We start from the raw sequence: 27,866 nt of genomic DNA on the forward strand, positions 1-27,866 counted from the left end.
GGTCCCAACCAATCAACTCCCAACACTTAGGACACGCCTTTCCCTCCAACCAATCAAAGCCAACCCTTAGACCGCCACACTTCCTGCATTCATGACAGCCACGCTCAAGGCAGCCACACCTCCACCACCTTAATCCCGAAGGCATCCCTGTGCTCCTTGAAGTATCACTTCGTCCTTATTACTAAATATACCCGGATTAACGAGGTGGCAGAAGACACAGCAGCCCGGTCACCCTCCTAAACCCACGGGCAGGACGCCGGCAGGTGCCGGCATATGCGCCTCTTGCTGCCCGCTTGGCCGAGTGCGCATGCTCCACAGGACACGTACCCGCCCCCAGCGCGGGTTGCGGGCGTGGCCGCATCGGAGCCCCGCCCCCCGGCCGGGGCCCCGCCCCTCGCTCGTTGCCCTTCGACCTCGAGCCACCGTCCTCCGCCGAGCGGTCTGCGCGGGCGATGGCCGCGACCCGCGTCGATTCCCGCGCCTGGGAGATCTTCACCACGATGGAGTACGGACCGGCGCCGGAGAGCCACGCATGCGCACTGGTGAGGGCCTGCCTGGCGCGCGCACTACCCCCCCACCCGGGCCCGCGGGAATCCGCTGTTTGTGCCCCGAGTCCCGTCAGCCACCGCGCCGGCCCTGCGGCTCCGCCCCCTGACCTCCGGCCGCGCCTGCGCGAACTCAACAGAGTCCACCCCGGGGCAGCAGCGCCTGTCTCTGGGTTATCTTCCACGTGGACCAGCATCCACCCCGATCAGCAGCGGTTAGCTTCCACGTGGGTCACTGTGCAGCGCCCATCCCCGGGTCAGCAGCGCCCATCCCCGGGTCAGCAGCAGTTAGCTCACACGTGGATCACCGTGTAGCGCCCGTCCCCGGGTTAGCATCCACATTGGTCCGTGTCCACCCAGATTAGTGCCCATCCCCGGGTTAATTTCCACGTGGTCAGCGTCCACCCGGACCAGGAATGTCCATTCCCAAGTTAGCGTCCATGTGGGTCAGCACCCACCTGTGCCAGCCCCCAGCTCTGGGTTAATATCCCTCTGGGTCAGTGCCCAGCCCTGCACCCAGGGGGACATTCCCTACCCTGAACCCTTGTGATCACGTCCCCAGCCCGTTCAGCCTGATCCCAAGATTGCTATTGGGGTTCTGTTGCCTCAGGATCCCCACCTCCCTGTGGTGTCTACCCTCATTGCCTCAGGGCCCTGCATTTGCACAGCTGCTCGGAACACCCTGTAACTCTGGGGTCTCCCCGATTCCTCCAGACCCCGAAATCCGTCCTGTGTGCCCTGCAGCCCCAACAGTGCTGTGGCTCGGCCTTGTCCTGGAGGGGGGATTTGTTATAGGATTCCCCCCAAAACCTGCTGACACCCGGTTGTAGAAGAAGGGAGGAGTTTATTGGGCCCAGAGCAGAGTGAGGAGGAGCTGGGCAGGTCCCCTTTCTGACCACACACTGTGGGCTCTGTGGCGGGCCGTAGCTTGAGCCACTCACTCCCTTGGCTTCCTGGGTGTCACCCACAGAGGGTGTGACCGGTGAGATGGAGAGGTGGAACAGACTGGAACACGGGGCCTGGGGGGGAGCACGGTGTCCCCACCCCTGGGGTGGCAGAGGTGACACGGAAAACGTCTCCTGTGGATTACGTGCCTTCAGCGTCCCAGTCTTCACGCCACACATGACCTGCGATTGTCGAGGTCTTGCCCACAGGCCACCTTACATGAAGCTGAGCTCTCGCTGCATCTCGCTCACTCTGCCCTCCAGATTCTGACCCAGAGTGTCTCCTCCGTTAGCAACAGTCTCAGACCAGACTCACCCACGTGTTGGCTTTGGCCTGAACTTTTTTTTTTTTAATGTGAATTACTAAACAATTCTTTGTAAACATCCGGGATTTCAACTTCTCTTAGAAAAAAAAGAAAAGAAAAATCCAAAGTTTGGCAACCCCTGGCTTGAATTTCCTGACAAAAATCATCTGGAACCAATGGCAGCTGTCGTGGAGACCAGGCTGCACAGGCCTGCCTCTGCCTCGGCCAGCTCCGGCCAGCTCCGGCCAGGGCCCTGCGAACATTCCTTCGTGGGGGCCAGGGGGTGGTACTCTGCAGTTTCCCACAGAGTGAGTAGTATTGGTGAAGAGCTTCCACTTACCCATCATGCAACTTCAGATCAACATTTTGTCCAATATTTGCTATCTCTTTGTCTTCCCCCACCCCCAGAATAATTTAACAAATCCCAGCTGTCTTGTCATTTTCCCATGAGTAGTTGAGTTCTTATTTGCAACAGATATCTCTGTTACATAACGATCATGCCTCAGTATTGCCCAGCTCTGGCTTGCTTAGATCCCTGTTTTGAAAAGGCCCCCTTCCCGGTCAGCAGCGGCCACTCGCGTTAGGAGCTGGGGCCGGGGGGGTGGGGCAGACCATTTTTTACTTTCAAGAGAGAGGACACGGGCCAGTGGGGCAGGGTAGGAGGGAGAGGAGGGAGGCATGGCTTTTCAGGGGTGCTGCGATGAGGGAGCCTTGTGGTCAAATGGAAAGTGATTGGGAGTCAGTCAGCCGCAGGGAACGGCGTGGCTGGACGAGGAGACTGGACGGGAATGACACATGAAGGGAATGACGCGAGAAAAGCAGCAGCCAAAGGGCGGGCGTTGGGCCAAAGGTGTGTTTTCCCTCGGGATGTCCATTCTGCTCCACATTCCGGCTTCCTGCCAGTGCTCACCCTGGAGTGGCTGAGGGGGTGGCTCCCAGCCACTCACCCCCAGGGGAGACCTGAATTGAGTTTGCTCCAGTTATCTGGGGAGCGAATCAGTCAATCAGTCGTAGGATCTGTGTCTGTTGTCTCTCTGCCTTCCAAATAAAAGCAAAATGAAGCAATTTACATCAAAAGGACAGCCCTGAGGAGGACTGGTGGGGATGTGCAGTGGTGTGGGTAAGCGGGGAAGGCAAACCAACCTCAGCCTGACACAGCACACTCCCTTCCCCGGTCTGTCCCTCGGAAAGTTCTGGAAATATGGCTGCACAGTACTGCCCTCTGTGACCAGGACGCAGAAGCGACCCCAGGGTCCGTGAGGGGACGCGTGGGGGGTCATCCATCCACACAGAGATTAGTGTTCAGCTGTAAGAGGAAGTGAGTGCTGTGACAGGGCACAGCATGCATGTGCCTTCACATCATAGTACAAGTGAACACAGCTCGTCTGAAGCAAGTGAGAGTCTGTGATTTTATTTACGGCACGTGAGTCCCTAGGGCAGAGAGACGAGGTTGTCAGCAACTGAGCAATGAAGGAAAGAGGCAGTGACTGTCTAACGGGGACTAGACTCCCTCTAAGGCTGAGGAACTTGTTCTAGAACTAGCCAGAGTGATGGCTGTGTGGCGTTGTGCATGTCCCAAGGACCTCCGAATTACACACACTTATGTGGTCAAACTAGTACATTTTAGCTGGTGTGTATTTTATAGTATGGTGGGGGTTGGGGAAACAGGAGAGAGACAAGAGGAAGAAGTGGCTGATGGGGGAGCCCAACACGATAGCCTAGTGGCTAAAAGTTCTTACTTTGAACATGCCGAGATCCGATTGGGGTGCCAGTTCTAATCCCAGGCACCCTGCTTTTCATCCAGCTCCCTGCCTGTGGCCTGGGAAAGCAGTCGAGGACAGTCCAAAGCCTTGGGACCCTGCACCCATGTGGGAGAGGCTCCTGGCTCCAGCCTCTATGGCCGCTTGGGGAGTGAATCATGACAGAAGATCTTTCTCTGTCTCTCCTCTCCGTATATCTGACTTTGCAACAACAATAAATAAATCTTTTTTAAAAAAAAAAAAAGTGGCTGATGGGGCAAGGGAAAGCAGTGTTCCCTGCCCAAGGACTCCAGACACTTTTCCACTCGGTCTCCACCTCCCCCAGGCCTGGCTGGACACCCAGGAGCGGCGCTTGGGCCACTACGTGAATGGGAAGTGGTTAAAACCAGAGCACAGGAGTGCCGTGCCCTGCCAGGATCCAGTCACAGGTACCAGACAGCCCCCAGGAGGGAGGTGAGTTCTGGGTCCTCCTGCTGACATGGTTCCCGGCCCTGTGGAGACCGGGGAAGTCTACCAAAGTCCCATCCTTGCCCATGGGCCGCAGTCGGAGAAATGACTGGTGATATGTCCGAGACTGCCATGGGAGCTGGGGACCAGGCTGGGCCACTCCTGGGCCCCCACATCTGTTTCACATTCTCTCCGGCCACTGCCCATGTCCCCGCTTTTCCATACCCACCCAGGAGAGAACTTGGCCAGCTGCCTGCAGGCACAAGCCGAGGATGTGTCTGCAGCCGTGGAGGCGGCCAGGACCTCGCTTGAAAGCTGGAGCAGAATTCCTGGAGCCAAGCGGGCCCAGCACCTGACCAGGTGATGCTCATCTTGAACTACATTTCCCATGAGGCTTTGGTGTTTTCCTGTTGCCAGTAAATGGTAGGGTCTCATAGGGGATGTAGTCCAGGTACAAGGGCCCTAGGAAATGACCATCTACCTTGCTTTCTCCAGAATGGCCAAGATGCTGCAGAAGCACGAGCGGCTGCTGTGGACCCTGGAATCCCTGGTAACTGGCCGGGCAGTTCGAGAGATTCGAGATGGGGATGTCCCACTGGCCCAGCAGCTGCTCCAGTACCATGCAGTCCAGGCATACACCCAGGAGGAGGCGCTGGCAGGCTGGGAGCCCATGGGTGAGTTGGAGTCCAGGCCCTCAGCCTTCTCCCTGTGTAAATGCTGGCCCCAGTCCCCTCATTCCTTTTCTTACAGGAGTCATCGGCCTCATCCTGCCACGTACTTTCTCCTTCCTCGAAATGATGTGGAGGATTTGCCCTGCCCTGGCTATGGGTGAGTCAGGGCCTGGACCCGTGGGTGTGAGGGAGGAGGGTCTGGCCTGGACCCCTGGGTGTGAGGGAGGAGGGTCTAGGCTGGACCCGTGGGTGTGAGGGAGGAGGGGCTGGGCTGGATTCCTGGGTGTGAGGGAGGAGGGTCTGGGCTAGACCCCTGGGTGTGAGGGAGGAGGGTCTAGGCTGGACCCCTGGGTGTGAGGGAGGAGGGTCTGGGCTGGACCCCTGGGTGTGAGGGAGGAGGGGCTGGGCTGGCTTCCAGAGTACTTGAGCTGCCCCCTTCCCCAGGCTGCACCGTGGTGGCCCTTGTGCCCCCTGCCTGCCCCACTGCCCTGCTCCTGGCCCAGATGGCCGGGGAGCTGGGCTCCTTCCCAGGCATCCTCAACGTGCTCAGTGGCCCTGCCAGCCTGGGGCCTGTGCTGGCCGCACAGCCTGGAGTCCAAAAGGTGGCCTTCTGCGGCACTGTGGAGGTATCTTCAGGACCGCAAGCCGGGTGGACCATGGGTGGCAGGAGGGCCAGGAGGTCTGGGCCTCTGCTGACCCCAGTGAGTCCCTCAGGAAGGACGTGCCCTTCGGCGTACGCTGGCGGGCCAGGGGGTTGAGCTGGGCCTGGCGCTGGGCACTGAGTCACTGCTGCTGCTACTGGACTCGGGGGACGTGGACTCGGCCGTGGAGGGTGTTGTGGACGCGGTCTGGTCCGACCGCAGCCAGGTGAGACTCGGGGGGCTGTGGCCTCTTCCCGTCATCCAGTACGTGCTCAAGGGCCTCCATCCCCACTCACTGTAATCTCCAGTTCGCCAGGTGCTGGTGTCACACCTTACAACACTGCCTGCACAGGCATCGTCCCTGCCCGTTCCTGGGCCATCGCAGCGCCAGCCTCCTGGACGGGGGGGCATAGCCGCATCCTGACCTCCCTCATTCTCTGACACCTGCTCACTCCTGACAGGGCGGCCTCAGATTCCTCATCCAGGAGTCCATATGGAATGAATCCCTGAAGCGGCTCCAGGCACGGATGGGGCGGCTGCGGGGCGGCCGGGGCCTGGACAGTGCTGTGGACATGGGGGCCCGGGGAGCTGCCGCACGGGAGCTCGCCCAGCGCTATGTGGGTGAGGCCCAGAGCCAGGGTGCACAGGTGAGCTGGAGCACCGGGCTGGGAAGGACCTGGAGCATGCCTCCTGGAGGGGTCTGAAGGGAGTGGGGTGGGAGCCGACTTCTCCATCCACCTCTGTGGCTGTCCAGGTGTTCCAGGCTGGCGATGTGCCCTCAGACAGCCCATTCTATCCCCCAACGTTGGTTTGGGGCCTTCCTCCAGCTGCCCCATGTATCCAGGCCGAGGTGAGCCCCTGAAGGTCCCGGAGTCCGCGTTCCTCCTGCCCACCTCCATCCAGGTCTGGGAAGCACCACTTCCTCATACAGGGACCCCCCCTGCCCCTTCATGTGGCCCAGATCCGGGTACCTTTGACCACTGTAGACCCTAAGCGGTGGGGGGCCAGGCAGGTTGCCTGAGGCCCCTGTCACAACTCCCAGGTTCCCTGGCCTCTGGTCGTGGCCTCCCCTTTCCGCACAGCGAAAGAGGCACTGGCCCTGGCAAACGCGACGCCCCGAGGAGGCAGCGGCAGTGTGTGGAGCGAGAGGCTGGGGCAGGCGCTGGAGCTGGGCCACGGGTCAGTGGGCACAGCCTAGGGCCTGGGAAGGATGGGCAGCCAAGCACCCATTCTGCCCTCTGCGGCTCGGTGCCCGCTCTTTGGCTCAGCATCCTGTCCCTCCTTCTGTGTCCCCTCTAGGCTCCACCTGGGCACCGTCTGGATCAACAGCCACGGCCTCAGGGACCCTGGGGTGCCAACAGGCGGCTGCAAGGAGAGTGGGTCTTCTAGGCACGGGGGCCTGGACGTGAGTGCCATCCCGACGTGCCCTGGATGCCCCTTTCCCACCTCACGTCCCCTCACCACCCATGCCCTGGTCCCCACCCCTGTCGCAGGGTCTGTATGAGTATCTGCGGCCCTTGGGGACCCCGGCCCGGCTGCCTGCGCTATCTGAGAACCCAAACTACGACACCTTCGGCCTTGCCGTGCCCCCAACCCTACCAGCTGGGCCAGAAACGGGGCCCAGGTGAGTGGTCCCCAGACGGTCTGGGGGGGCTGGGGCTTGCAAGGGGCAGGGAAGTTGTGTGGTCATTCCCTGTGGGCACGTGGCCAGCAAGGAAGCGCCAGTGCTGCCCAGCCGATGTTCTGGGTCTGATGGCCTCACACACTCCCCGCCCAGGCCTGCTGAGTTTGGGGCTGCTGTTCAACAGAGGTCTGGGAACAGGCAACATGGCCTCCCGCAGAGGTTCATGGGAAAGGAGCAGGTTCACACAGTGTGGGGAGGGAGGACATGGGGTCTGTGCAGACCAGGACCCCTGAACCCCCTCACCCCTCACCCTTCTTCAGCCCTGCACCCCCCTATGGGCTCTTCGTTGGGGGCCGTTTCCAGGCTCCGGGGTCACGGAGCTCCAGGGCCATCCAGGATTCACAGGGCAAGCTCCATGGTTATGTGGCTGAGGGCGGAGCCAAGGACGTCCGCAGTGCTGTGGAGGCCGCACACCAGGCTGCCCCTGGGTAAGGGGGCCACACAGGAAAGGGGCCAGGGGGTGGCAGGGAGGGTCGTCTCCTAGTGGTTGGTGGGTTGTAGGGTCTGGCCTCTAAGGTGGAAGACAGGAGCAGAAGTCAGGGAGAGGGCCAGGGCTGGGGTGTTGCCCCCGCCAGCCATCTACCCACCAATGCACCCTGTCTGCCCACAGCTGGACAGGCCGGTCACCAGGGGTCCGGGCAGCCCTGTTATGGTCCCTGGCAGCCGCCGTGGAGCGCCGGGGACCCAGCCTGACCACAAGGCTGGAGAGGCAGGGAGTGGAGCCCAAGGCCGCCAAAGCCGAGGTGGAGCTGAGTGTGCAGCGACTGCGGACTTGGGGAGCCCGGGCCCAGGTTCAAGGTGACACCATGCAGGTAAGGGGGAAGTGTGGGCAGGTGGTCGGGGCAGGGGTCAGAGCAGACTCGGGAGTGAGCCGGGCCTGGGAACCTGCCCACTCCAGTTCCGTCTGCATCATCAGCAGGGGGCTGCAGCTCTCTACAGAGCTCTCCGCACCTCAGTTTGCCCATCCGTGTCATGGGTCTGTGGCCTGCCACTTAGACCGCTGTTCACTGAGCAGGGGGATTGGCTCCCAGATCCCCCACAGAATTCCCCTGATACTGCAGGCCCTGGTCTACAGGGGCATTACTGTTGCCTAAACCTGTGTACATCCTGCCCCATACCTGAGACTAGGGTTGGAAAGCCAGAAAGAGCTCCCTTCACTGGTTCACTCCCCAGACCCGTTCAGTGGCCAGGACTGGGTCCAACTGCAGCCAGGAACCAGGAATTCCATCTAGGTCTCCCCTGTGGGTGGCGGCAGGGTGAGAGTGTGGGTGAGGATCGGAGGAAGTGGGTGGCAAGGTAGCGACTGCCTTGGCAATCAATTTGGCTGTTTCTGGAAAAAACAAAACATACCCTCAGCTCCGAAGTATTTACCTCACTCATGCACGCACAAGAGGTAGGGCAGCAAATATCCACGGACTCGGCACCAGCACGCGTGAAAATAGTGTCTGCAGTGATTCAGCCGGAAGCGCCCCAAGTCGGAAGCGGCCCTGACATTTCTCAGCAGGTTCTCGGGTGAAATGCTGCACCTTATCCAAGGGAAGCCTCAGCACCCACACAGGGGTACCCCAAAGGAATGACACTGAGGAAGGAAGTCAGATGAAAAACAGAATGCCCGGAGGCTGTCCCCACATCTGTGACATTCTCAGAAATACAAGTTACAGCCACACAGTGTATGACGAGGACTCACGGGGTGCCCTGGCAGTGTGTCCCTGGGCAGTGTCACATCAGGGGCCCCCTGCCACGGATATGGTCATCCCTGACTGAAATGTCACCAAGAGGCGCCTGACCATCGTCTCCGTGAGAGCCGAGCCGCAGCTGCCTGAGCGCGGAGAGGCGGGGAGGGGGGCTGGGAAGTAGTTGGGAGAGAAATGGGAGTGAGCTCTGTTTCCGTGCCGTGGTGACCAAGTTTCCTTTAAGATGCGTGCAAGTTACCGAATGTCAATCACGGCCAACAAAGCTTTGAAGGAACACCACTGACTCATTTCCTTCTGAGGAGCTGTGGAGTAGACACTTCAGAAAGGCGGCAGCAGAAGCCCAGAGAGGCGGAGCTACTGGTCTAAGAGCTCGCAGCTGGGGTGTGAAGTCAGGCCAGCTAAGCTTGCAAGGTCCATGCTCCCGATCATCCCCTGTTGGTTATTGTTATTATTATTGGGGTTGTTCTGGAGAAGCAAAGATGGAGAGGAGAGTGGGAGAAGGACAGGAGGTGAGAAAGATACGGGAATGTTCCCGGAAAGTCTGGCCCTTGTCAGTGGTGCCAGATCGGAGTAATGAGGATGGAGTTTGAGGATGAAGGAGAGAGGAAGTTGAATGAGCCAGCCGTAGAGGAGGAGGCTCTCTGGCTGAGACCTCAAGAACCACCACCCTCCTCAGCGAGGGCCACCCGAGGTCGGCCAGGGGTACCAGAGGGAGGCTGGGCTGGCAGGGCAGCGCAGGAGCGCCAGCTGGTCACGGGCCTGACAGGCCATGAGCCTCGGGCAACTGTAGCACCTGGAGAAGCTTGCTGACGGCTGCCTTGGTCATGAAGCGTGAGAGGACATTGTGTCCAGCAAGCAGCTATAGGACCTTATCGGGCTGTGATCAGAAAGAGGCAAAGTGATTAAGACTCCAGCGTCTCCCTACGGGCTGAGGCCCTCGCAGCCCAGAGTCTGTGCCCTTCGAGACAGGCATCCCTTAACTCTATGTCCCAGGAAGTCCAGTTTCCTGGCCATGTTCACTGGGAGGGACCAGATCGCTTAGCCACCCGCCCTTCGCAAAGCTGGTTCCTGGCATTTCGAAGTAAGCAGTTTTTACTTCTTGGGTGGAACACCCGTTCTAATTAGTCACCAGCTCAGGCCATTGCATTTGTTCTTCAGAATATCAAATGGGACATTAAGATGGTTCCCTCACAGGAAAGCAATCTGGCCCTCCTCTCCCCATCCCTGCCTCCCCACCTGTCCTTGCAGGTACCTGTACTTAGAGGCCCAGTGCTACGGCTGCGGGAGCCCCACGGCGTGCTGGCTGTCGTGTGCCCGGACGAGTGGCCCCTGCTTGCCTTCGTGTCCTTGCTGGCCCCAGCCCTGGCACACGGCAATGCTGTGGTCTTGGTGCCCAGCATGGCCTGTCCCCTGTTGGCCCTGGAGCTCTGCCAGGTACACCGCCTGTCCACCCCTGCTTGCAGCAGCCCCCGAGAGGTGCCCCAGGAGCTGCAGGGAGGCTCACTCCACCCTCCCCGAGAATCCATGCCAGCCCAATCCCAACATGGGCACCTCCTGCCCCACGCCTTCCAGGAACCTCCCAGCCACTCCTCACCCCTGCCTTCTCCCATCCCCCGTCCCCTCCTCCAGGAGATGGCCTCCCTGCTCCCCGCGGGCCTCGTGAACGTGGTGACAGGAGACCAGGACCACCTGACCCGCTGCCTGGCCTTGCACCAGGACGTCCAGGCCCTGTGGTATTTCGGATCTGCCCAGGTACCCTCTGTCCCTCATCAAAGTGGGAAGCTCGGGTGACAGTGAGCTCCTGTTCTGAGGCCCTGCCCCGGGGCACCCTGCATGACAAGGAGGGTCCTGCCCAGTGCCTAGTAACCTATTCCAGTGGTTCATCACTGCTAAGGGGCACAGTGTCTCCTCCCCAACCTCCCTCTGGTAACATTCCTTTGAACGTGGGGTCCCATTCCCTTGCACTTGGGTGGTGACTGTCGGAAACTCCCTGGCCACAGGTCAGCCTGCCCGGCCCTGGCCTGCTCCCAGGCACTGACCTTCAGGGCTCTCTGAGGCACTTAGCACTTGTTCCTAAGGAAGCAGCTGCTTAGCAACGCCTCACACCCCACACCCAGCGCTAATCCCACTGTCTCCCATCCCAGGGCTCTCGGTTTGTGGAGTGGGCCTCCGCAGGAAACCTCAAGCCCGTGTGGGTGAACAGGGGCAGCCCGCGCGCCTGGGATCAGGAGGCCCAGGGGGCAGGCCCGGAGCTGGGGCTGCGGGCGGCCCGGACCAAGGCCCTGTGGCTGCCCATGGGGGACTGAGCGCTCCATCTTGGACCAAGGAGAGATGAACGCCAACGCACAGATGCCTGGAACTTTCCCGATGTGACTCCCACGACTTGTAATAAATCTCTGCCCAACTTTGGCCATGCGTCTGTGAGGAGGGAGGGGACAGGCACCGAGGCCTTTGAGCCATGACATTTGGGAGCCCGGTGGGTGGCTCCAAACAGTACAGTGCAGCGCTTGTAAAACAGACGAGGCGCCCCGGGCGGGCCAGGGCGTTCCGGGGAGTGGGAGGGGAGCCTCTGTGATGGCCTGGGATTCCGGAGCCTGCGCCCCGGGCGCCTTTCCCGCCAGCCTCCTCCGGCCTCCATCAGCCAGAGCCAGGTCTAGACTCCATGGCCAGTCCCCGCCCAGCCCCCAGGAGGCCAGCTCTGATTGGCCATCCTGTGTCAGGTGACCATATCCACAGACACTGATTGGCTAGCTCCTCAGCTGCTGTCGTGACAGACATGGCTGTCGTCCTGGAGCTGAGGTGGCAGTGACTGGAAGTTTCCACTTGCTGCTGTGTGACCAGTAACCATAAGCAGCAGTGGAACGAAAACAGGCTCGCTTTGTGGCGCAGCAGGGTTAAGTCTGCAATGAGCACCTTTCAGACAAGAGCTCGTTAGGTCCTGGCTGCTCAGCCTCTGATCCTTGGTCCTGCTGATGGCGTCTGGATTGCCAGGCACATGGGAAACCGGGGTGGGGCTCCTGGCTCCTGGCTTCCACCAGGGCGCCCCATTAGGCAGGTGGACCAGCTGATGGAAGATCTCTCTCCCCATCACTCAGAGTTAGGCGTAAGAGCTCTGGAGATGGGAAGCTGTTGCCCCACCATGGCAGCACCCAGCGTTCCTGGGCTCAGGGCCAGCAATGGCCACCCCACTTGTCCCATCTTTCTCCTCTCTGTGACATCTGTGAGGATGGACACCACCCTCCCTCCTCGCACACAGTTTCCACACCACTCCTGGAATGCATGGTCAGTTCCCAGCTCAAGACTCGGGACTTACCCTGACCAAGTGCCTCTTGCCCTGCAGGGTCTTTGTGGACATCCTTGGGAGCCCTTGTCCTGCCAACACACACACACACACACAAAATGATGAAAATCAAGTGGACAGCCCCAAAAAGTCATGGAGTGTGACCAGGACAGAACCAAGCTGAACAAGGGGGGCAGGGCTGGCATGATGACTCAACTGGCTAATCCTCCCTTTGCACATGCCAGGATCCCATGTGGGTGCTGGTTCATGTCCCAGCTGCCTCATTTCCCATCCAGCTCCCTGCTTGTGGCCTGGGAAAGCAGTCAAGGACAGTCCAAAGCCTTGGGACCCTGCACCCACGTGGGAAACCTGGAAGAAGTTCCTGACTCCTGGTTTCGGATTGGTTCGGCTACGGCCGCTGCGGCCACTTGGGGAATGAAAATAAAATAAATATTAAATAAATAAATAAATAAATGCTGATGCCTAGCAATTGATGAAACTGATTAGCTGCTTTGAGTGTTCATGTAACCAGTGAGCACCTGTTACCAGCCGGGCATCGTTGTGGATGCTGGGGCAGTCAGCAGCATCGTGAGCCCTCTGGAGCCCGTGCCCTCCTGACAGCATGTGATGGTGAAGAAATCAGTGCTGAGATGTGTTGGCAGGGGAGACGCACAGGGTCCAGCGAGCAGGAGGGGCTTTGCCAGGAGGTGTGCGGCAAACAGCTGAATGAGAAGCGAGTCAGCCTGCTTGAGCAGGCGGTCAGTGCAAAGGCCCTGGGGCTGGGAGGATGACTCCCAGGTCCCAACCGCTGGAGCTGGGATGAAGGGGAGGGCAAGGTCGGAGAGATCACAGCGAAGATGAATCTTGCAGAAGGACCTGCTCTTCGTTCTGCACGCCCTGCTTCCGTCCAGCCACAGTTATGGGTCTACCCTGATTCACTAAATATGAGGTGTGCCCTCCTGGGGTTCACCCACCTCCAGCACAGAAGCCAGCATGGGCTCCAGCTGGCACCACCAGGGGGCGCCCTCCCTCCTGCCCTATTTCCACCCTTGCTCACCATCTGCCCCCACCCCACCCCAAGAATATTTCCTTTCACTTTCGGTCTCTGGCTGTCACCCAGCTTGACCCTCCACACCCAGCTGGGGCAAGCCTGGTGCGTGAGGGAAACTGGATTTCAGATCCCTGTGGGGCAGTACTGGGGTCCCCACCTCTGGGGCTGGAGAAGCAGGGGTCCCCTGATAGGGGGTGGAGGGTTCCGGGGACCGGACGCCGGGGTTCCTGGAAAGGGAGATGAGGAGTTTTCACCGAAACTGGGGCTCACGCAGGAAGCCTGGGGGAGTAGGAGGCGGAAACTCAGCCACATCAAGGGACCGAGGGAGGAGCGGGGAGGTGCCTGGGCGGGAGAGAGACGCAGGCTGGCGGGTGGCTGTCCCAGACTTGCACTTCTGTCCCTTCAAGACCCAACCACAGGCATGAGGGGCCCCCGGCCGAGATGACAGTGCTGGCGCCAGCCCGGAGCCCAACCGTGCGTATTAGCAGGGGCCACAAGGTGGGGTCATGGGGACGCCTCGTGGAGGTGCACCAGGGTTGCTGTCATGGTGGGGCAGTGGGCAGAGGCAAGCAAGACGTGCCCGGGAGCGCACAGAGGAGGATGGAGAACCGCGGAGGGGAGTGGGGCACCAGCGGGACCTGCCTGTGCTGCAGCGCCGTGGGGCTGGAGCAGGGACCAGGTGGACCAGGAGGGCACCTGGGGGGATCGTGCACGCAGACCCCCAAGCAACGTCCCTTGCAGTGGTTGCTGCTGCTGCTGCTGCTGAGCCCCAGCCTCTGCGGGACCCCGGACTGCTCCTTCAACCACAGCCCCATCTCCTCCAACTTTGCTGTCACCATCAGCAAGCTGGTGAGCCACCCACCCTCACCCCCCCACCCCCGAGGGCAGTGCTGGGTTCTGAGGTTCTGCACCTGGGTGCTCCCTGTTCCCTCTCCCTGGGTGTCTGCTTAAGTCTCTGAGTGTACCCCCCCAATTTCAGCCAGGTCTTGTTCCTACCCCTCCCCCCAGTCTGACTACCTGCTGCAAGACTACCCAGTCACAGTGGCCTCCAACCTGCAGGACGTGAGTCACGACGGGAGGGGCCTGGGATCCAGGTGGCACTGACTGCAGTGGTACCACCCCTGCAGGGACCTGGCTAGCGAGCAAACCCCCTGCCCCAGGCAGCTTTTGCCCCAGCCCCTCCTCCCTCAGACCAGGGGTCCAGCCCAGACCCTCCTCCCTCACACCCAGGGGTCCAGCCCAGACCCTCCTCCCTCACACCCAGGGGTCCAGCCCAGACCCTCCTCCCTCACACCCAGGAGTCCAGCCCCTCCTCCCTCACACCCAGGGGTCCAGCCCAGACCCTCCTCCCTCACCCAGAAACCAGACCCTCCTCCCTCACACCCAGGGCTCCAGCCCAGCCCCTCCTCCCTCACACCCAGGGGTCCAGCCCCTCCTCCCTCACACCCAGGGGTCCAGCCCCTCCTCCCTCACCCAGGGGTCCAGCCCCTCCTCCCTCACACCCAGGGGTCCAGCCCCTCCTCCCTTACACCCAGGGGTCCAGCCCCTCCTCCCTTACACCCAGGGGTCCAGCCCCTCCTCCCTCAGGCCCTAGCTCATGGATTCCCCACAGGAAGAGCTCTGCAGGGCACTCTGGCGGCTGGTGCTGGCTCAGCGCTGCCTGGAGCAGCTCAAGGCCGTGGCTGGGGCCCAGATGCTGGTCCTCCTGGAGGCTGTCAACACCGAGATCTACTTCGTGACCTCATGTGCCTTCCAGGTGAGCCCCGCGGGCCGTGTGGGAAGGAGAGAGGGGACCCCCAGCTGCTCCCCGGGGGCTAGAGACCAAGCTGACCCAGCCCCTCCTGGAGATGCTCAAAGCAGCTTGGGTGGTCTGGAGCGGGACCACCCAGCCTCTCAGTCCCCAGGGGGATGGATGGTCAGCACCTCTGGGCCATGCTGGGCGTGGCCTGCGGGGAAGGAAGGCTGGTGGCTGGCTGCTGCGGTCCTGACGTGTCCTGCCCACCCTCAGCCCCTTCCCAGCTGTCTTCGCTTCGTCCAGACCAACATCTCGCACCTCCTGCAGGACACCTCGGCGCAGCTGCTGGCGCTGAAGCCCTGGATCACCCAACGCAATTTCTCCCGCTGCCTCGAGCTGCAGTGTCAGCCGGGTAAAGGCCCCTGGCCCCACAGCGCAGCCCTCGGCTCCTCCCAGCTCCGCGCCCCTCGGAGCTCACCCCGCGCCCACTGATGCCCTCTCTGGACCTCAGCTAAAGGGGTCATCCTCACCTGTTTCTCAAAGACAGACCCAGAGAAAGCAGGAGCCGTGGGCTTAAATTTCCCAGAAGCCATGCTTGAAAAGAATTTTTTTCTTTCTTGAAAAAAGCCTACAGGCAGGCAGGTCACAAGGATTTTTCTTGAGATCCAGAAATTTTTACTTTTTTTTTTTTATCCATGTGAAACGCAGAGCAAGAGAGACACAACCAAAGAGGCCCATCTGCTGGCTTCCTCCCTCAGAAGCGAGGTTAGCTGACGCCAGGACTCCATCGGGGCTCCAGTGTGTGTGGGTGGCAGGGACCCATAGACATGGGCATCAAGAGTCAGAGAAAGATCTTCCATCCATCGGTTCACCCCCTAGTGGCCGCAACGGCCAGAGCTGAACCGATCCGGAGCCAGGAGCCAGGAGCCAGGAGCCAGGAGCCTCTCCCAAGTCTCCCACACGTGTGCAGGGTCCCAAGACATTGGGCCGTCCCCGACTGCTTTTCAAGGCCACAAACAGTGAGCTGGATTGAAAGTGGAACAGCCAGGACTCGAACCAGTGTCTATATGAGATGCAGGTTCCAAAGGCGGCGGCCAACCTACTACACCATAGTGCTTCAGCGCCTTCCCCACCCCCACCCCGAATACTTTCACTACTTTTTTATTTTTAACGAGTTCGTCAGGGTCCACTCCTCCCCAGGACTGTACTTAATATGAACTGCAATCTGAAATCTAACCTGGGAACTAGCATTGCTGGACTCCACAGAGCTGGGTCAGACACTCCTAGCAACCTGCATGTCCCCTCCGTGCCCATGGGCTCCTCCCATCCTAACACAAAGCCCTCACACCTGATCAGGCACAGGTCTCCGTCCTCAGCATCACCCCCTGAGTCGTACCAACCAGCAGCTTCTTACGCAAATCATAGCATCACTTTACACGGGTGGCCATAGTCGTCAGGATGTATACAGGAGGGAGGTTGGCACTGCGAGTTGAGCTGCTGCCTGCGACCATCGCATCCCATGTGGGCACCAGTTCGAGTCCCAGCTGATTGACTTCCCATCCCGCTCCCTGCTAGTGCAATCCTTGGCCGCCTGTGTTCCCATGGAAGACCCAGATGGGTTCCTGGCTCCCAATTTCAAGCCTGGCCCAGCCCCAGCCCCAGTCATTGCAGCCATTTAGGATATGAGCTAGTTCCTGAAAGGGCTCCCTCTCTGTGATGCTCTGCCTGCTGAATATATAAATAACTGTTTTAAAGTGTTTGGGAGGAGGGGCAGGATCTATATAAACACCCCGTTGATCATGTGAGGAACCTGGCACTCAGGATTAGAGCGTGTGCTGGGGTCTGCTGCCCGTGTCCGCTGCCTGGCATGGCCAAGGACTGCTGCCCTGGTGATGCTGTCAGCCGGTTAGACTCAACGCCAAGCTCAGGTGTGCAGGGTGATGAGGGAGGGGTCCGTTCCAGCCGTGCTTCCGGGCCGGCCGATGGCCGCCATGCTTGCATGTCTGTCCCAATGTCCCCTTGGTGAGGTGAGGTGGTGCGTGATCAAAGCCATCAATGACCCCGTTGGAACTTGCTGGCTTCCAGCAAGAGCATAGTGCCAACGAAGGTCATGTTCCGGGGGTGCTGGAGTTAGGACCTCAATTTATATATGATCGCTTTGTAAAAAAGATTTTTTTATGGGCCCAGTGCAAAGGCCTATTAGCTAAAACCTCGCCTTGCAACTGCCGGGATCCCATAGGGGCGCGCCAGTTTGTGTCCCAGATGCTCTGCTTGTGACCTGGGAAACGGACCGTGCACTGGTGTGGGAGACCTGGGGAAAGCTCCTGGCTGCTGGCTTCAGATCAGCTTAGCTCTGGCTATTGCAGCCATTTAAGGGATGCCCCAGCAGATGGGAGATCTTTCCCTGTCTCCTTCTCGTTGTAAGTCTGCCCTTTTTTTTTCCCTAAAGATTTATTTATTTTTATTGGAAAGTCAGATATACGGAGAGGAGGAGAGACAGAGAGGAAGATCTTCCGTCACTGATTCGCTTCCCAAGTAGCCGTAACAGCCCTATTTTATTTATTTTAAAAGGAGAGAGGGCCCAGCGGCGTGGCCTAGGGGCTAAAGCCCTCGCCTTGGACGCCCCGGGATCCCATATGGGCACCGGTTCTGGTCCCGGCAGCTCCACTTCCCATCCAGCTCCCTGCTTGTGGCCTGGGAGGGCAGTCGAGGATGGCCCAAGGCTTTGGGACCCTGCACCCGCATGGGAGACCTGGAGGAGGTTCCTGGTTCCCAGCTTCGGATCAGCACAGCACCGGCCGTTGTGTTCCTCTCTGTCTCTCCTCCTCTTTGTATATCTGACTTTGTTATAAAATAAATAAATCTTAAAAAAAAAAAAAAGGAGAGAAAGAGGGACCTGGCGCAGTAGCCTAGTGGCTTAAGTCCTCATTTTGCACACACCCGGGATCCCATGTGATGCCGGTTCTAATCCTGGCTGCCCTACTTCCCATCCAGCTCCCTGCCTGTGGCTGGGAAAGCAGTTGAGCACAACCCAAACCTCAGGACCCTGCACTCACATGGGAGACCCCAAAAAGCTCCTGGCTCCTGGCTTTGGATTGGCTCAGTTCCAGCCATTGCAGCCACTTGGGAAGTGAACCAGCGGATGGAAGATCTTCCTCTCTGTCTCTCCTCCTCTCTGTAAGTCTGACTTTCCAATAAAAATACATAAGTCTTTAAAAGGAGAAAGAGAGAGAACATTTCTCATATGCTGGTTCTCTCCCCCAAATGCCTTCAATAGCCAAGCATGCGCCAGGCTGAAGCCAGGAGCCTGTGCTGAGTGTCCCTTGAGAGTACAGGGTCCCAAGGGCTTGGGGGCCATGAACACATGGATTCCTAAGCTCTAGAAATGAACGTGTGGCATCCTAAACTGAAACATGGGGCTTGTTGCGCAGCCTGATGGCTAAGACTCCCACGTCCTGCGTCAGGTCCCACGCACAGCTCTGGCCCCCGGACCCCAGCTTCCTCCAGCCTGGGACACAGCAGATGACAGGCAGCTTGTCCCTGCCACACACATGGGCGACCTGGATGGAGGGCCAGCTCTCAGCTCGGGTCCCGGCCATCGTGGCCATCAGGGAGTGACCCAGTGTTGGATGGGGACCCTCTGTGAGCCGGACACTCGGTAACTACTGTCTGACATTTGATTTTTGTGACACCTCCCCGAGGTAAGACAAGTGACTATGCCTATTTTACAGGTGAGGAAATGGAGGCACACAGAAGCCAGCACTGCCAGGCAGGCCTCTCTCCCCTCTCCTGACCACCCCTTCTCCTCTCTCCTCAGAGTCCTCTACCCTCCTGCCTCCACGGAGTCCTGGGGCCCTGGAGGCCACAGCGCTGCCGCCTGCACGCCCCCTGCTGCTCCTGCTGCTGCTGCTCCTGCTGCCCGTGGCCCTCACACTGCTAGCCACGGCCTGGTGCCTGCAATGGCGAAGGGCGAGGTGGAGGACATCCTACCCTGGGGAGCAGGTGAGCCAGCCGTGGGGGCCCTGCCGGGATGGGGGTGCTGTGAAGTGCACCCTACCTGTACACCCCAAGTTGTACTGCTTGTGAGGTACTGACCTGGCCGGGGTCTCAGCATGTGGAGGAGGCCAGCAAAGCCTGGTCAAGGATGCTGCCATTTAGAGAACGGGGCGCCATGGCAGGCATGAGCAGTGAGGGCATGGAGGGAGCTCAGGCTGTGGGGAGAGACGGAGCCAGGGCGTGAGGGGAGAGGCGGCCCCGAGTCAGCTCCTGCCCAGGGAGAGGCAGGTCGTCAGCTGTTGGGGTTCAAAGAAATCAAGCAAGACTCCAAGACGAGTGAAATGATTTTACTCTGTAGTCGGGCGGCCACCTCTTGCCTTGAACAAGAAGCACCTTGAACAAAATCCATGAGGGTTTTTATAGCAAGTATCTACGTGAGAATGAATAGCTACGTGACGGTGGACAAACCCGTGCTGAGAGGCTTTTTCGTGACACAGAGCAGAAAGCAGGCAGATTCACACTGTACGGGCTCAGGACTCCGGCCCTAGCACTTCAGTGCAGACGGTGGTAAGCAGCAGGCCTGGGGTAGCCGTCTTCCCCTACATCCTAAAACTCCAAGATCCTGCCCATCTCCAGTTTGCTTCCTGGTGTTTCAGGAAGCAGAGTTTTCTTGCAATGGGTGCAGGTGAGTCTCTGGAGGGTCCAGACTTCCGGGCACACAGTCACCTTGACAATTAGCCCTTCCATCCTCCCCTTTCTTGTGAGTTATGAAGCATTATTGACGCTACAGCAGCATTTTATCATTGCTTGGTGTCATTGGATCCACTTTTGCGCTAAACAGAGACATACTGTTAATATACTCAAAATAATAATTCCTATTTTTCCATAAAATAGCCATTGGTAAAATCTAATGGAGGACACTGCTGGACGGTGCGGGCTGTTTGTACCGACTGATGTGATGCAGTCACGCAACCATGGCAGTTGTAGTAATGGCAGCAATGAAGAGGACAGCAGTAATTAATAGTCCTAGAAATCTCTGAAAATTCTTCTTTACTCCAAGGAGAATCATGCCAAGGAGGATGATATTTGAGTTTTCTGCTCAGGGTCTGGACAATTGGCCTGGCAGCCAAATACCTACATGGGTTATTCATCTATTTATTTATTATTGGAAAGTCAGATATACAGAGAGGAGAGACAGAGAGGAAGATCTTCTGTCCATTGATTCACTCCCAAACTCCGTTCATTGATTCGGTCCTGGCTGTGATGACCGGAGCTGCGCCAATCCGAAGTCAGGAGCCAGGAACCTCTTCTGGGTCTCCCACGTGGGTGCCGGGCCCCAAGGCTTTGTGCTGTCCTCAACTGCTTTCCCAGGCCACAAGCAGAGAGCTGGATGGGAAGCTGTGCTGCCGGGATTAGAACCGGCGCCATATTGGATCCTGGCACTTGCAAGTGCCACCATACTGGCCCGTGAGGTATTTTCCTAGCCTCTACGAGCCATCAGGCGTGACTCACATGTGCATGTCCGCATGTTCCTCACGGCCTGTGCAGATGGGCATGCCATCAGAACCTGTCATTTGATATCATCCCCTCTTCCTCAGGTTTACAAGGTCCCCTGAGATCATAAGGACCTGGCAACCAGCTAGTTCATGCACGTATACGGGAACTGTGGCATCCACCCAGGGTACGGGGTGGTTGAGCGGTGGGTTAGGAACCCAAGTCCAATTGGTACAATTGCTTGTCTGAGAGGAGGTTACCGTGGAAACAGCTAGCATGGCCAAGGAAAGCGTTCCAGCATTCAGAGATCGCCCTCCTTTCTCGACTAGTCTGTACCTTCTTGTGCGAGTTGTTTTAGTTGACCACAGGTAGGCAAATTAGCTTGTTGGGTGTTTCTAGAAGTTACAGGAACAGATGCGGACAAAGCTCACGTCCCAGGCACAGGGGGCTCCATGTCTCCAAAGTTAAACCTGTTCCTTCTCTTTCCCCATGTCCAGCCAGCCGTCTAGTGGGGAGCCGGCAATCTCCACTGTCCGCACCCAAAAGAGCAAAACCTCACCCCCAAGCCCTTACCTCCCCGTTTGCATGGCTTTTGTTTCCTGTGTGATACACACTGGTCAGCGTCGTCTGTGGAGACGGAGAGTGCTAATGTTCATTTACTGCTGTACTCCATCTTCATATTGATTTTAAAAATGTAAAGTGAATAGTGCTTTCATTGGTTTGTGTTTAGGTACTTGGGGTTCCCTCTCTTTTTTTGCTTTAAAAGGAGTGTTTTTAATATAGCATGGGAACATTCAACAATGGCTTGACATTAAGAATTATAAGGAACACCAGTGAAAGGGCGAATGTTATATTGTTGTTAAAATGTTAATTTTTTTAGTAGTTTCATATTTATTTCCTTATTTTTTTCTTTAATATTCATTTATTCATTAATTACATTGCATTACATGACACAATTTCATAGGTACTGGGATTCCCCCCCTTCACCCCAAACCCTTCCCCCATCATGAATTCCTTCACCTTGATGCATATATTTCCTTATTTTTAATGTTAAATATTTTGAGATGTATAAACTGGCTCATTATCTGTCTTTCTGGTTTTAGGAAACTTTTTTGGACTTTTTAAAAAAGATTTTTATTTTTATTGGAAAGTCAGATATACAGAGAGGAGGACAGAGAGGAAGATCTTCTGTCGGATGGTTCACTCCCCAAGTGGCCGCAATGGCTGGAGTGGCGCCAATCCAAATCAGGAGCCAGGAGCTTCTTCCGGGTCTCCTACGCAGGTGCAGGGTCCAAGGTTTGGGTCATCCTTGACTGCTTTCCCAGGCCACAGGCAGGGAGCTGGACGGGAAGTGGGGCTGCCGGGATTAGAACTGGCACTCATATGGGATCCAGGTGCGTTCAAGTCGAGGGCCTTAACCACTACACTATCGAGCCAGGCCCCGGCAAACCCTTTTTATTATCTATTTATTATTATTTAAAAAATGATTGACTCTTTAGTGTGCACATTCAACAAGTCTGAGCCACCAGCTTGCTTATGCTCAGGGAAAATACCATATGAGAAGTATCAAATAGCAGTTTTAGAAAACAGTTTCCCAAAAGTCTAATGCCTGCTACAAGTTGGAGACAGGAACACAGGTTAACAATTAAAACTAGGGCCCGGCGAAATAGCCTAGCAGCTAAAATCCTCGCCTTGAATGTGTTGGGATCCCATGTGGCGCCGGTTCGAGTCCCGGCAGCTCCACTTCCTGTCCAGCTCCCTGCTCGTGGCCTGGGAAAGCAGTTGAGGACGGGCCAAAGCCTTGGGACCCTGCACCCACATGGGAGACCCAGGGGAAGCTTCAGGCAACCTGGCTTCAGATCAGCTCAGCTCCAACCATTGCGGTCACTTGGGGAGTGAATCAATGGACGGAAGATTCTCCTCTCCGTCTCCCCTCTCTGTTTATCTGACTTTCCAATAAAAATAAATAAATCTTTTTTAAAAAATTAAAATTAAACTGTATATTAGAGAAAGCAATGAGAATCAAACCGGAGTAAATACATCTGTGACTTAAAATATTTTAAAATCAGCCTATTAGAAACTTAAGTTACATGAACCAAAGCATCTGTGCCGACTTGGCAAGCTTCGTTTAGGACAGACCAATCAATCAGGTTCGGTGAAGTTTCAGGTCTTTAGATGTGTTTGAAAACCATCATCAATTGGTTGAAGTTACTTTATGTCCTTAAGAACATAAATTTGTCAAGTTTTTTCAGGTGATAGACCAACATTGATAGAATAAAATACAAAACTGTGGATTATAAGAAAGCTTTTAAGTAATTAGATCCCAATCAACTGTGGCTGGAACCATACAACGAGAGCCACCTACTACTCCACAAACCCAAACAGTCTTTTACTGTTGCCCAATCTAAACTTATTAATTGTACCAAGATGACTTTCGGATCATAGAGACAAGCACATTACCCTTCTAAATATTTTTGTTGTTGTTGTTTCAGAAAACTCAAAACACTAGTTCCCAATAAGTAAAAGGTATAACATTTCCTTACTAACACACACAGTGATGCATGGTGACAATTTTGAGATTTTCCGCTAAACTAACTCTAGCTGGCAGCGTGGCATAACCCTATTATTTATTGTGAATTCATCCCTCCCTCAGTCTCCAGGGGCACTGAAAGCAAGCAGTGTTTCCGGAAAAGAGCACCTTTGCTTTGCAGAATACACACACACTCCAGGAATCCGTTAACCATAGCTCTGACTGGCAGCTTTACCTGCGCACCACACATGTAGAATCAAACAGTTTTACCAAAAAGACAGACATTGAGACAGACAAATGACAACCACACAAGTGGCGGACACCTGCACGGACCTTGCCTTGAGCAGCCAGGCTTCATGAGCCCTGTGGGTACTCAGACTGGAAATGCCCCGGATGGTGCCTTTCAGTAAAGGTCAGTGCAAATCCTGCGAGCAGGGCTCCTGGTTCGGCTGCTGGGGCTGTGTTAATCATCACGGTGTCCTCCCAAGACTGCCAAGCCAGGTTCTGGAGCTCAGGATGGTTACTGCCCTCTGACTGGGGCCCAAAAATGTTGCAGGGAACAAGTAAAATCATGCCAGGGTCCGGTGCCATGGCCTAGCGGCTTAAGTCCTTGCCTTGAATGAGCCAGGATCCCATATGGGCACTGGTTCTAATCCCGGCAGCACAGCTTCCCATCCAGCTTCCTGCTTGTGGCCTGGGAAAGCAGTCGAGGACGGCCCAAAGCCTTGGGGCTCCGCACCTGTGTGGGAGACCCAGAAGAGGTTCCTGGCTTCTGGCTTCAGATCGACGCTGCTCCAGCCGTTTCGCTCACTTTGGGAGAGAATCAATGGACGGAATCTCTTCCTCTCTGTCTCTCCTCATATATCTGACTTTGCAATACAATTAAATAAATCTTAAAAAAAAATGTAAAATCATGCCAAATCTAGGATTTTTTTTTTTTTTTTTTGAAAGTCAGAGAGGAGGAGAGACAGAGAGGAAGATCTCCCGTCCGATGATTCACTCCCCAAGCAGCCGCAACGGCTAGAGCTGTGCTGATCTGAAGCTTGGAGCCTGAAGCTTCCTCTGGGTCTCCCACGTGGGTGCAGGGTCCCAAGGCTTTGGGCCGTCCTTGACTGCTTTCCCCGGCCACAGGCAGGGAGCTGGACGGGAAGTGGGGGTGCTGGTAGTAGAACTGGTATCCCTACGGATGCCAGCGCATGCAAGGCAAGGACTTTAACAACCAGGCTACTGTACCAGGCCCTACTTTCCCTCTTCTTCAAGAGCAAGTCTCTGACAGAAGATGGAGAGCTTGCAGCTCACACTTTCACAGGAATGTTTCCTCCTTGCTGTGCTCCTCTGGGAGCTCTTAATACCTTAGAACTGACACACGTCTAGCAGAAGGATGAAACAGGAACAATGCTTAGTAATGAAAGAAAGCAAAGCATCATGTTGAGTCTTTTTTACCTCAATTCCAGTTCTCTGGAGCAAACCCTGGAGAAGCCCCACATATTGCTCCCAGTCTGAACTGGAATTTCCCATTGTAAATGACATGCCAAAAGCTTACTTACCTTGGAGCGTCCCAAGTCCTTTCACTGCCTTTGTCGAGCTGCACACGTTGGGCGCCAGTTGTTGGGGTTCAAAGAAATCAAGCAAGACTCCAAGACGAGTGAAATGATTTTACTCTGCAGTCGGGCGGCCACCTCCTGCCTTGAACAAGAAGCACCTTGAACAAAATCCATGAGGGTTTTTATAGCAAGTATCTACGTGAGAATGAATAGCTACGTGACGGTGGACAAACCCGTGCTGAGAGGCTTTTTCGTGACACAGAGCAGAAAGCAGGCAGATTCACACTGTACGGGCTCAGGACTCCGGCCCTAGCACTTCAGTGCAGACGGTGGTAAGCAGCAGGCCTGGAGTAACCGTCTTCCCCTACATCCTAAAACTCCAAGATCCTGCCCTCAGGAAGCAGAGTTTTCTTGCAATGGGTGCAGGTGAGTCTCTGGAGGGTCCAGACTTCCGGGCACACAGTCACCTCGACAATTAACCCTTTCAGTCAGGCTTGGCGCAGCCACGGGCATGGTGGCCCTGGGTCCGGCAGGTGAGATGGGCAACCTCAGTGGGCAGCAGGACGGGGTGATCTAATGAGTGAGGGGCAGGAGTGGAAGGCAGGCCCGTGGGTAAGCCTTCCACGCGCGACAAACTGGGCCTTCTGGTCCTTGCAGGTGAGGCTGCACAGGGTGGAGGGAGCAGGGGGAGGCCATGAGGGAGGAGGAACCAGGGGACAGGGTCGGGCAGGGTGGGGGCGTCTAGAGGCGGAAGCAGGGGAGGGACCCCAGAGGCTCACACAGGCCAGGGCCCTGGCAGTCCAGGCCGGGTGCAGGGCTTTGCCACAAACAGGCTCACCTCTTCCACAAGCTGCTGTCCTTACTTTATTATTATTACTAGGTAAAGATTCATTTGTTTTACTTGAATTACTGAGCGAGACAGAGCTGGTTCACTCCGCAAATGGTGGCAATAACCGGAACTGAGCCGATCAGAAGGACGAAGCTTGCTCCAGGTCTCCCACACGGGTGCAGGGTCCCAAGGCTTTGGGCCGTCCTCTGCTGCTTTCCCAGGCCACAGGCAGGGAGCTGGGTGGGAAGCGGAGCAGCCGGGACACGAACCGGCGCCATATGGGATGTCAGTGCACCACCACTTCCCTCAGCCCTGCTCCCCGCACCAAATGCTGCCCTTCTTGTCCCTGCTCCCAGGCAGGGGTATTCAGTCGGTCACACAGGTGGGGACGGGCAGAGCAGACTCGACCCTGGCCCTCACTCTCCTGCCCCACTTCCCTCATCCGCACACAAGCCTCCAAAAATAACCCTTCCACCTCAGCCCGCGGCCAAGCGAATGGAAGTAGACCGCAAACCACATGCAATTTAAATTTCCTCTTACCCACATTAACAAAAAAAAAAAAAGAAGCCATTGTATTATTATATGTTATTATATCAATCCATGTAAGATATCACCTCAACATGCAATCCTTGTGTCTATTAGTAGCAGTAGCATTTGATAGGCAGTTACAGGGCCTGGTGTGGTAGCCTAGTGGCTGAAGTCCTCACCTTGCATGCACTGGCATCCCATATGGGTGCCAGTTCGTGTCCCAGTTGAAAGCAGTCGAGGACGGTCCAAAGCGTTGGGACCCTGCACCCACGTGGAAGACACGGAAGAGGCTCCTGCCTTCTGGCTTCAGATCAGCTCAGCTCCAGCCGTTGCGGCCCCTTGGGGAGTGAACTATTGGATGGAAGATCTTCCTCTCTGTTTCTCTTCCTCTCTGTGTATCTGACTTCCCAATTAAAAAAATTAAATCTTTGAAGAAAAAAAAAAAGGCAGAGTTACAGAGAGATCTTCTTTCCCTTGATTCACTCCCCAAGTGGCTGCAACAGCCTGCAGGGGCTGAGGGGGTCAGTCAGGCCAAAGCCAGAGACCAGGCGCTGCATCTGGGTCCCCCCAGTGGGTGGCAGGGGCCCAGGGGCGCAGCTCCCGGTGCACTCCAGGCGCAGCAGCAGGGAGCCGGCTTGGAACAAGGTTCCACTGTGGGATGCCAGCAGCTGTTCAGCACGCTGCCCCACCACACTGTCCCATCCGTGCCTCTGGGGTTTACAAGATCTTTCACACTTTTTTATGCTGTGTCTGCAGAATGGAGTGTGTGTTTTAAACCTGCAACTCAGAGATTTTTATCAGAAAACACTGCATCTGGGCTTAAGTTTCAGTTGCAAAAGCAGAGCCTCATCTCCTGTTGTTGGAAATGGCTCTAAGCGTTCCAATGACTGGATGGAGACAGTTTCTACATTTTTCAACTACTCAGACTTGTATCTTACCAGTGGGTTTTTTTTTTTTTCAAAATCATCATTTTTCTGGGCGGGACATGACCTTGAGGCGTTTCCTTCCCCCCTTTCCTTCCAGTTGCTGCCTGCCTCTGTAACCACTTTACCAATAATCAAAGTATTTGTTTCCTAAATTTAACTAGGAATGGAATTGAGTGAGCTAAGTACCAGGAAGCCCGTTTCCTTGGCTCCTTCGGCCAGCTTGAACACTCACTTCTTGCCTGTGGCTGGCGGGCACGGTGCCAGCGGGCCACAGCCCAGCTCACGTTGGTCACTGTGGAGTCCCAGCGAGGGGGCCACAGCCCTGGTACACAGCAGGTGTCTGTGGAGGCACCAGGCCAGCCCGGCCAACAGCCCTCCTGCTTGCCCCTTGCCTCCTCCACCCACATTCCACCAGCCCAGCGGGACAGACACGTTTCTCATGTCGTTTTGCAGGACAGGCCACTGAGGCATCCCCTACCAGAGGATCCGCCGCCCGGACCAGCAGGACCAAGAGACCGGTGGCTGGAGGCCGGCTCTTTCGCCCTCTGCCCAGCGTGGAGGCCACGCCAGGACCCAGCCCCAGCAGCGCCGCTCGCCCCGTGACACTGGACATAAACCCTCCTTCCCGATCTGCCCTGGCCAGGCCTGTCTGTGGGTGACATGGGGGTGGCGTCAGTGTGGGGCCTTTTGGTCTCCAAGTCTTGGGTTTTCCAGCAAATGCAATGCCCTCGTGGACCCCAGGACCGGCGCGGGGCAACGCTGGACCTCGGATGGGAGGCAGCAGCGGCACGGGACCCTAGAAGAAAACGGAGGATCCTAGAAGACAACGGGGAACCCTTGGGATGGAGTGGCCTGGGCTGCCTGGCCTTGCCAGCAGGAGTCGTGTTCCCCCACCCCACCTACCCCGGCCAGGCTGCGCTGCCAGCCACACCCTGGGCGGGGGCAAAACTGGGGTTCAGCTCGCCGGGGCCGTCCCCAGGGGGACATTGCAGGGAGGCATGGGTGCAGGGGACCAAGCAGAGGCGAAAGCCCGGGGAGTCCAGCACGTGGGAAGCGCCTCTGCACGGGGCTAGCCTGAGCTTGGCGCCCCCTGCAGGCAGCCCCGCGTTCTGCAGCAGTCGGCAGCCTAGGGGCGGAAGTGACGGACAAAGAGAGTGGAAGTGCCTGAGTTGCCCCTCACAAAGATGGCGGGCAAGGCGGCGAAGCCCTCAGCGGCCCCTCTCAAACATGGCTGCGCGGCCGTACCGCCCCACCCGGCGGAG

At 57.0% G+C, this 27,866-nt stretch overlaps 4 protein-coding genes across 7 annotated transcripts in view; 3 read left to right on the forward strand and 1 right to left on the reverse strand.

Moving 5' to 3' along the window:
- The window catches only part of PIH1D1 (PIH1 domain containing 1), a 3,972-nt gene extending 3,378 nt beyond the window's left edge, over positions 1–594 (reverse strand). Inside the window, exon 1 of one of the 2 annotated variants that reach the window (XM_004596989.2) lies at positions 414–594. The gene's annotated coding sequence lies outside the window, so the exon portion shown is untranslated. Of the gene's footprint in view, positions 1–191; positions 313–413 lie in introns of those variants that run through there. The other variant, XM_058673914.1, reaches the window with a different exon arrangement.
- The window catches only part of RPS11 (ribosomal protein S11), a 47,157-nt gene that overhangs the window by 13,606 nt on the left and 5,685 nt on the right, over positions 1–27,866 (forward strand). The window lies entirely within an intron of this gene.
- Positions 411–11,100, forward strand: ALDH16A1 (aldehyde dehydrogenase 16 family member A1). The gene is made up of 17 exons (XM_004596987.2): positions 411–542; positions 3,880–3,982; positions 4,235–4,361; positions 4,497–4,675; positions 4,752–4,829; positions 5,117–5,298; positions 5,387–5,539; positions 5,775–5,960; positions 6,068–6,163; positions 6,356–6,492; positions 6,613–6,718; positions 6,807–6,937; positions 7,258–7,425; positions 7,608–7,809; positions 9,940–10,125; positions 10,321–10,443; positions 10,836–11,100. Exons 1-17 carry the CDS (start codon positions 453–455, stop codon positions 10,995–10,997), a joined length of 2,409 nt encoding a protein of 802 aa, XP_004597044.2. The 5' UTR covers positions 411–452; the 3' UTR covers positions 10,998–11,100.
- Positions 13,105–27,411, forward strand: FLT3LG (fms related receptor tyrosine kinase 3 ligand). Of its 3 annotated transcripts, none has more exons than XM_058673916.1 (8): positions 13,105–13,124; positions 13,430–13,496; positions 13,764–13,871; positions 14,031–14,084; positions 14,635–14,778; positions 15,031–15,169; positions 18,575–18,759; positions 27,058–27,411. In XM_058673916.1, the coding sequence occupies exons 2-8, from the start codon at positions 13,464–13,466 to the stop codon at positions 27,205–27,207; spliced, it is 813 nt and encodes a 270-aa protein (XP_058529899.1). In that variant the 5' UTR covers positions 13,105–13,124; positions 13,430–13,463; the 3' UTR covers positions 27,208–27,411. The 3 variants fall into 3 exon arrangements, with proteins under 3 accessions (XP_058529899.1, XP_058529898.1, XP_058529900.1); XM_058673915.1 differs by having other exon boundaries at positions 13,107–13,124; positions 13,430–13,520; XM_058673917.1 differs by lacking the exons at positions 13,105–13,124; positions 18,575–18,759 and having other exon boundaries at positions 13,163–13,520.

The sequence above is a fragment of the Ochotona princeps genome, chromosome 16 (assembly GCF_030435755.1).
Source record: "Ochotona princeps isolate mOchPri1 chromosome 16, mOchPri1.hap1, whole genome shotgun sequence".
In the NCBI taxonomy this organism is placed as follows: Eukaryota; Metazoa; Chordata; class Mammalia; order Lagomorpha; family Ochotonidae; genus Ochotona; species Ochotona princeps.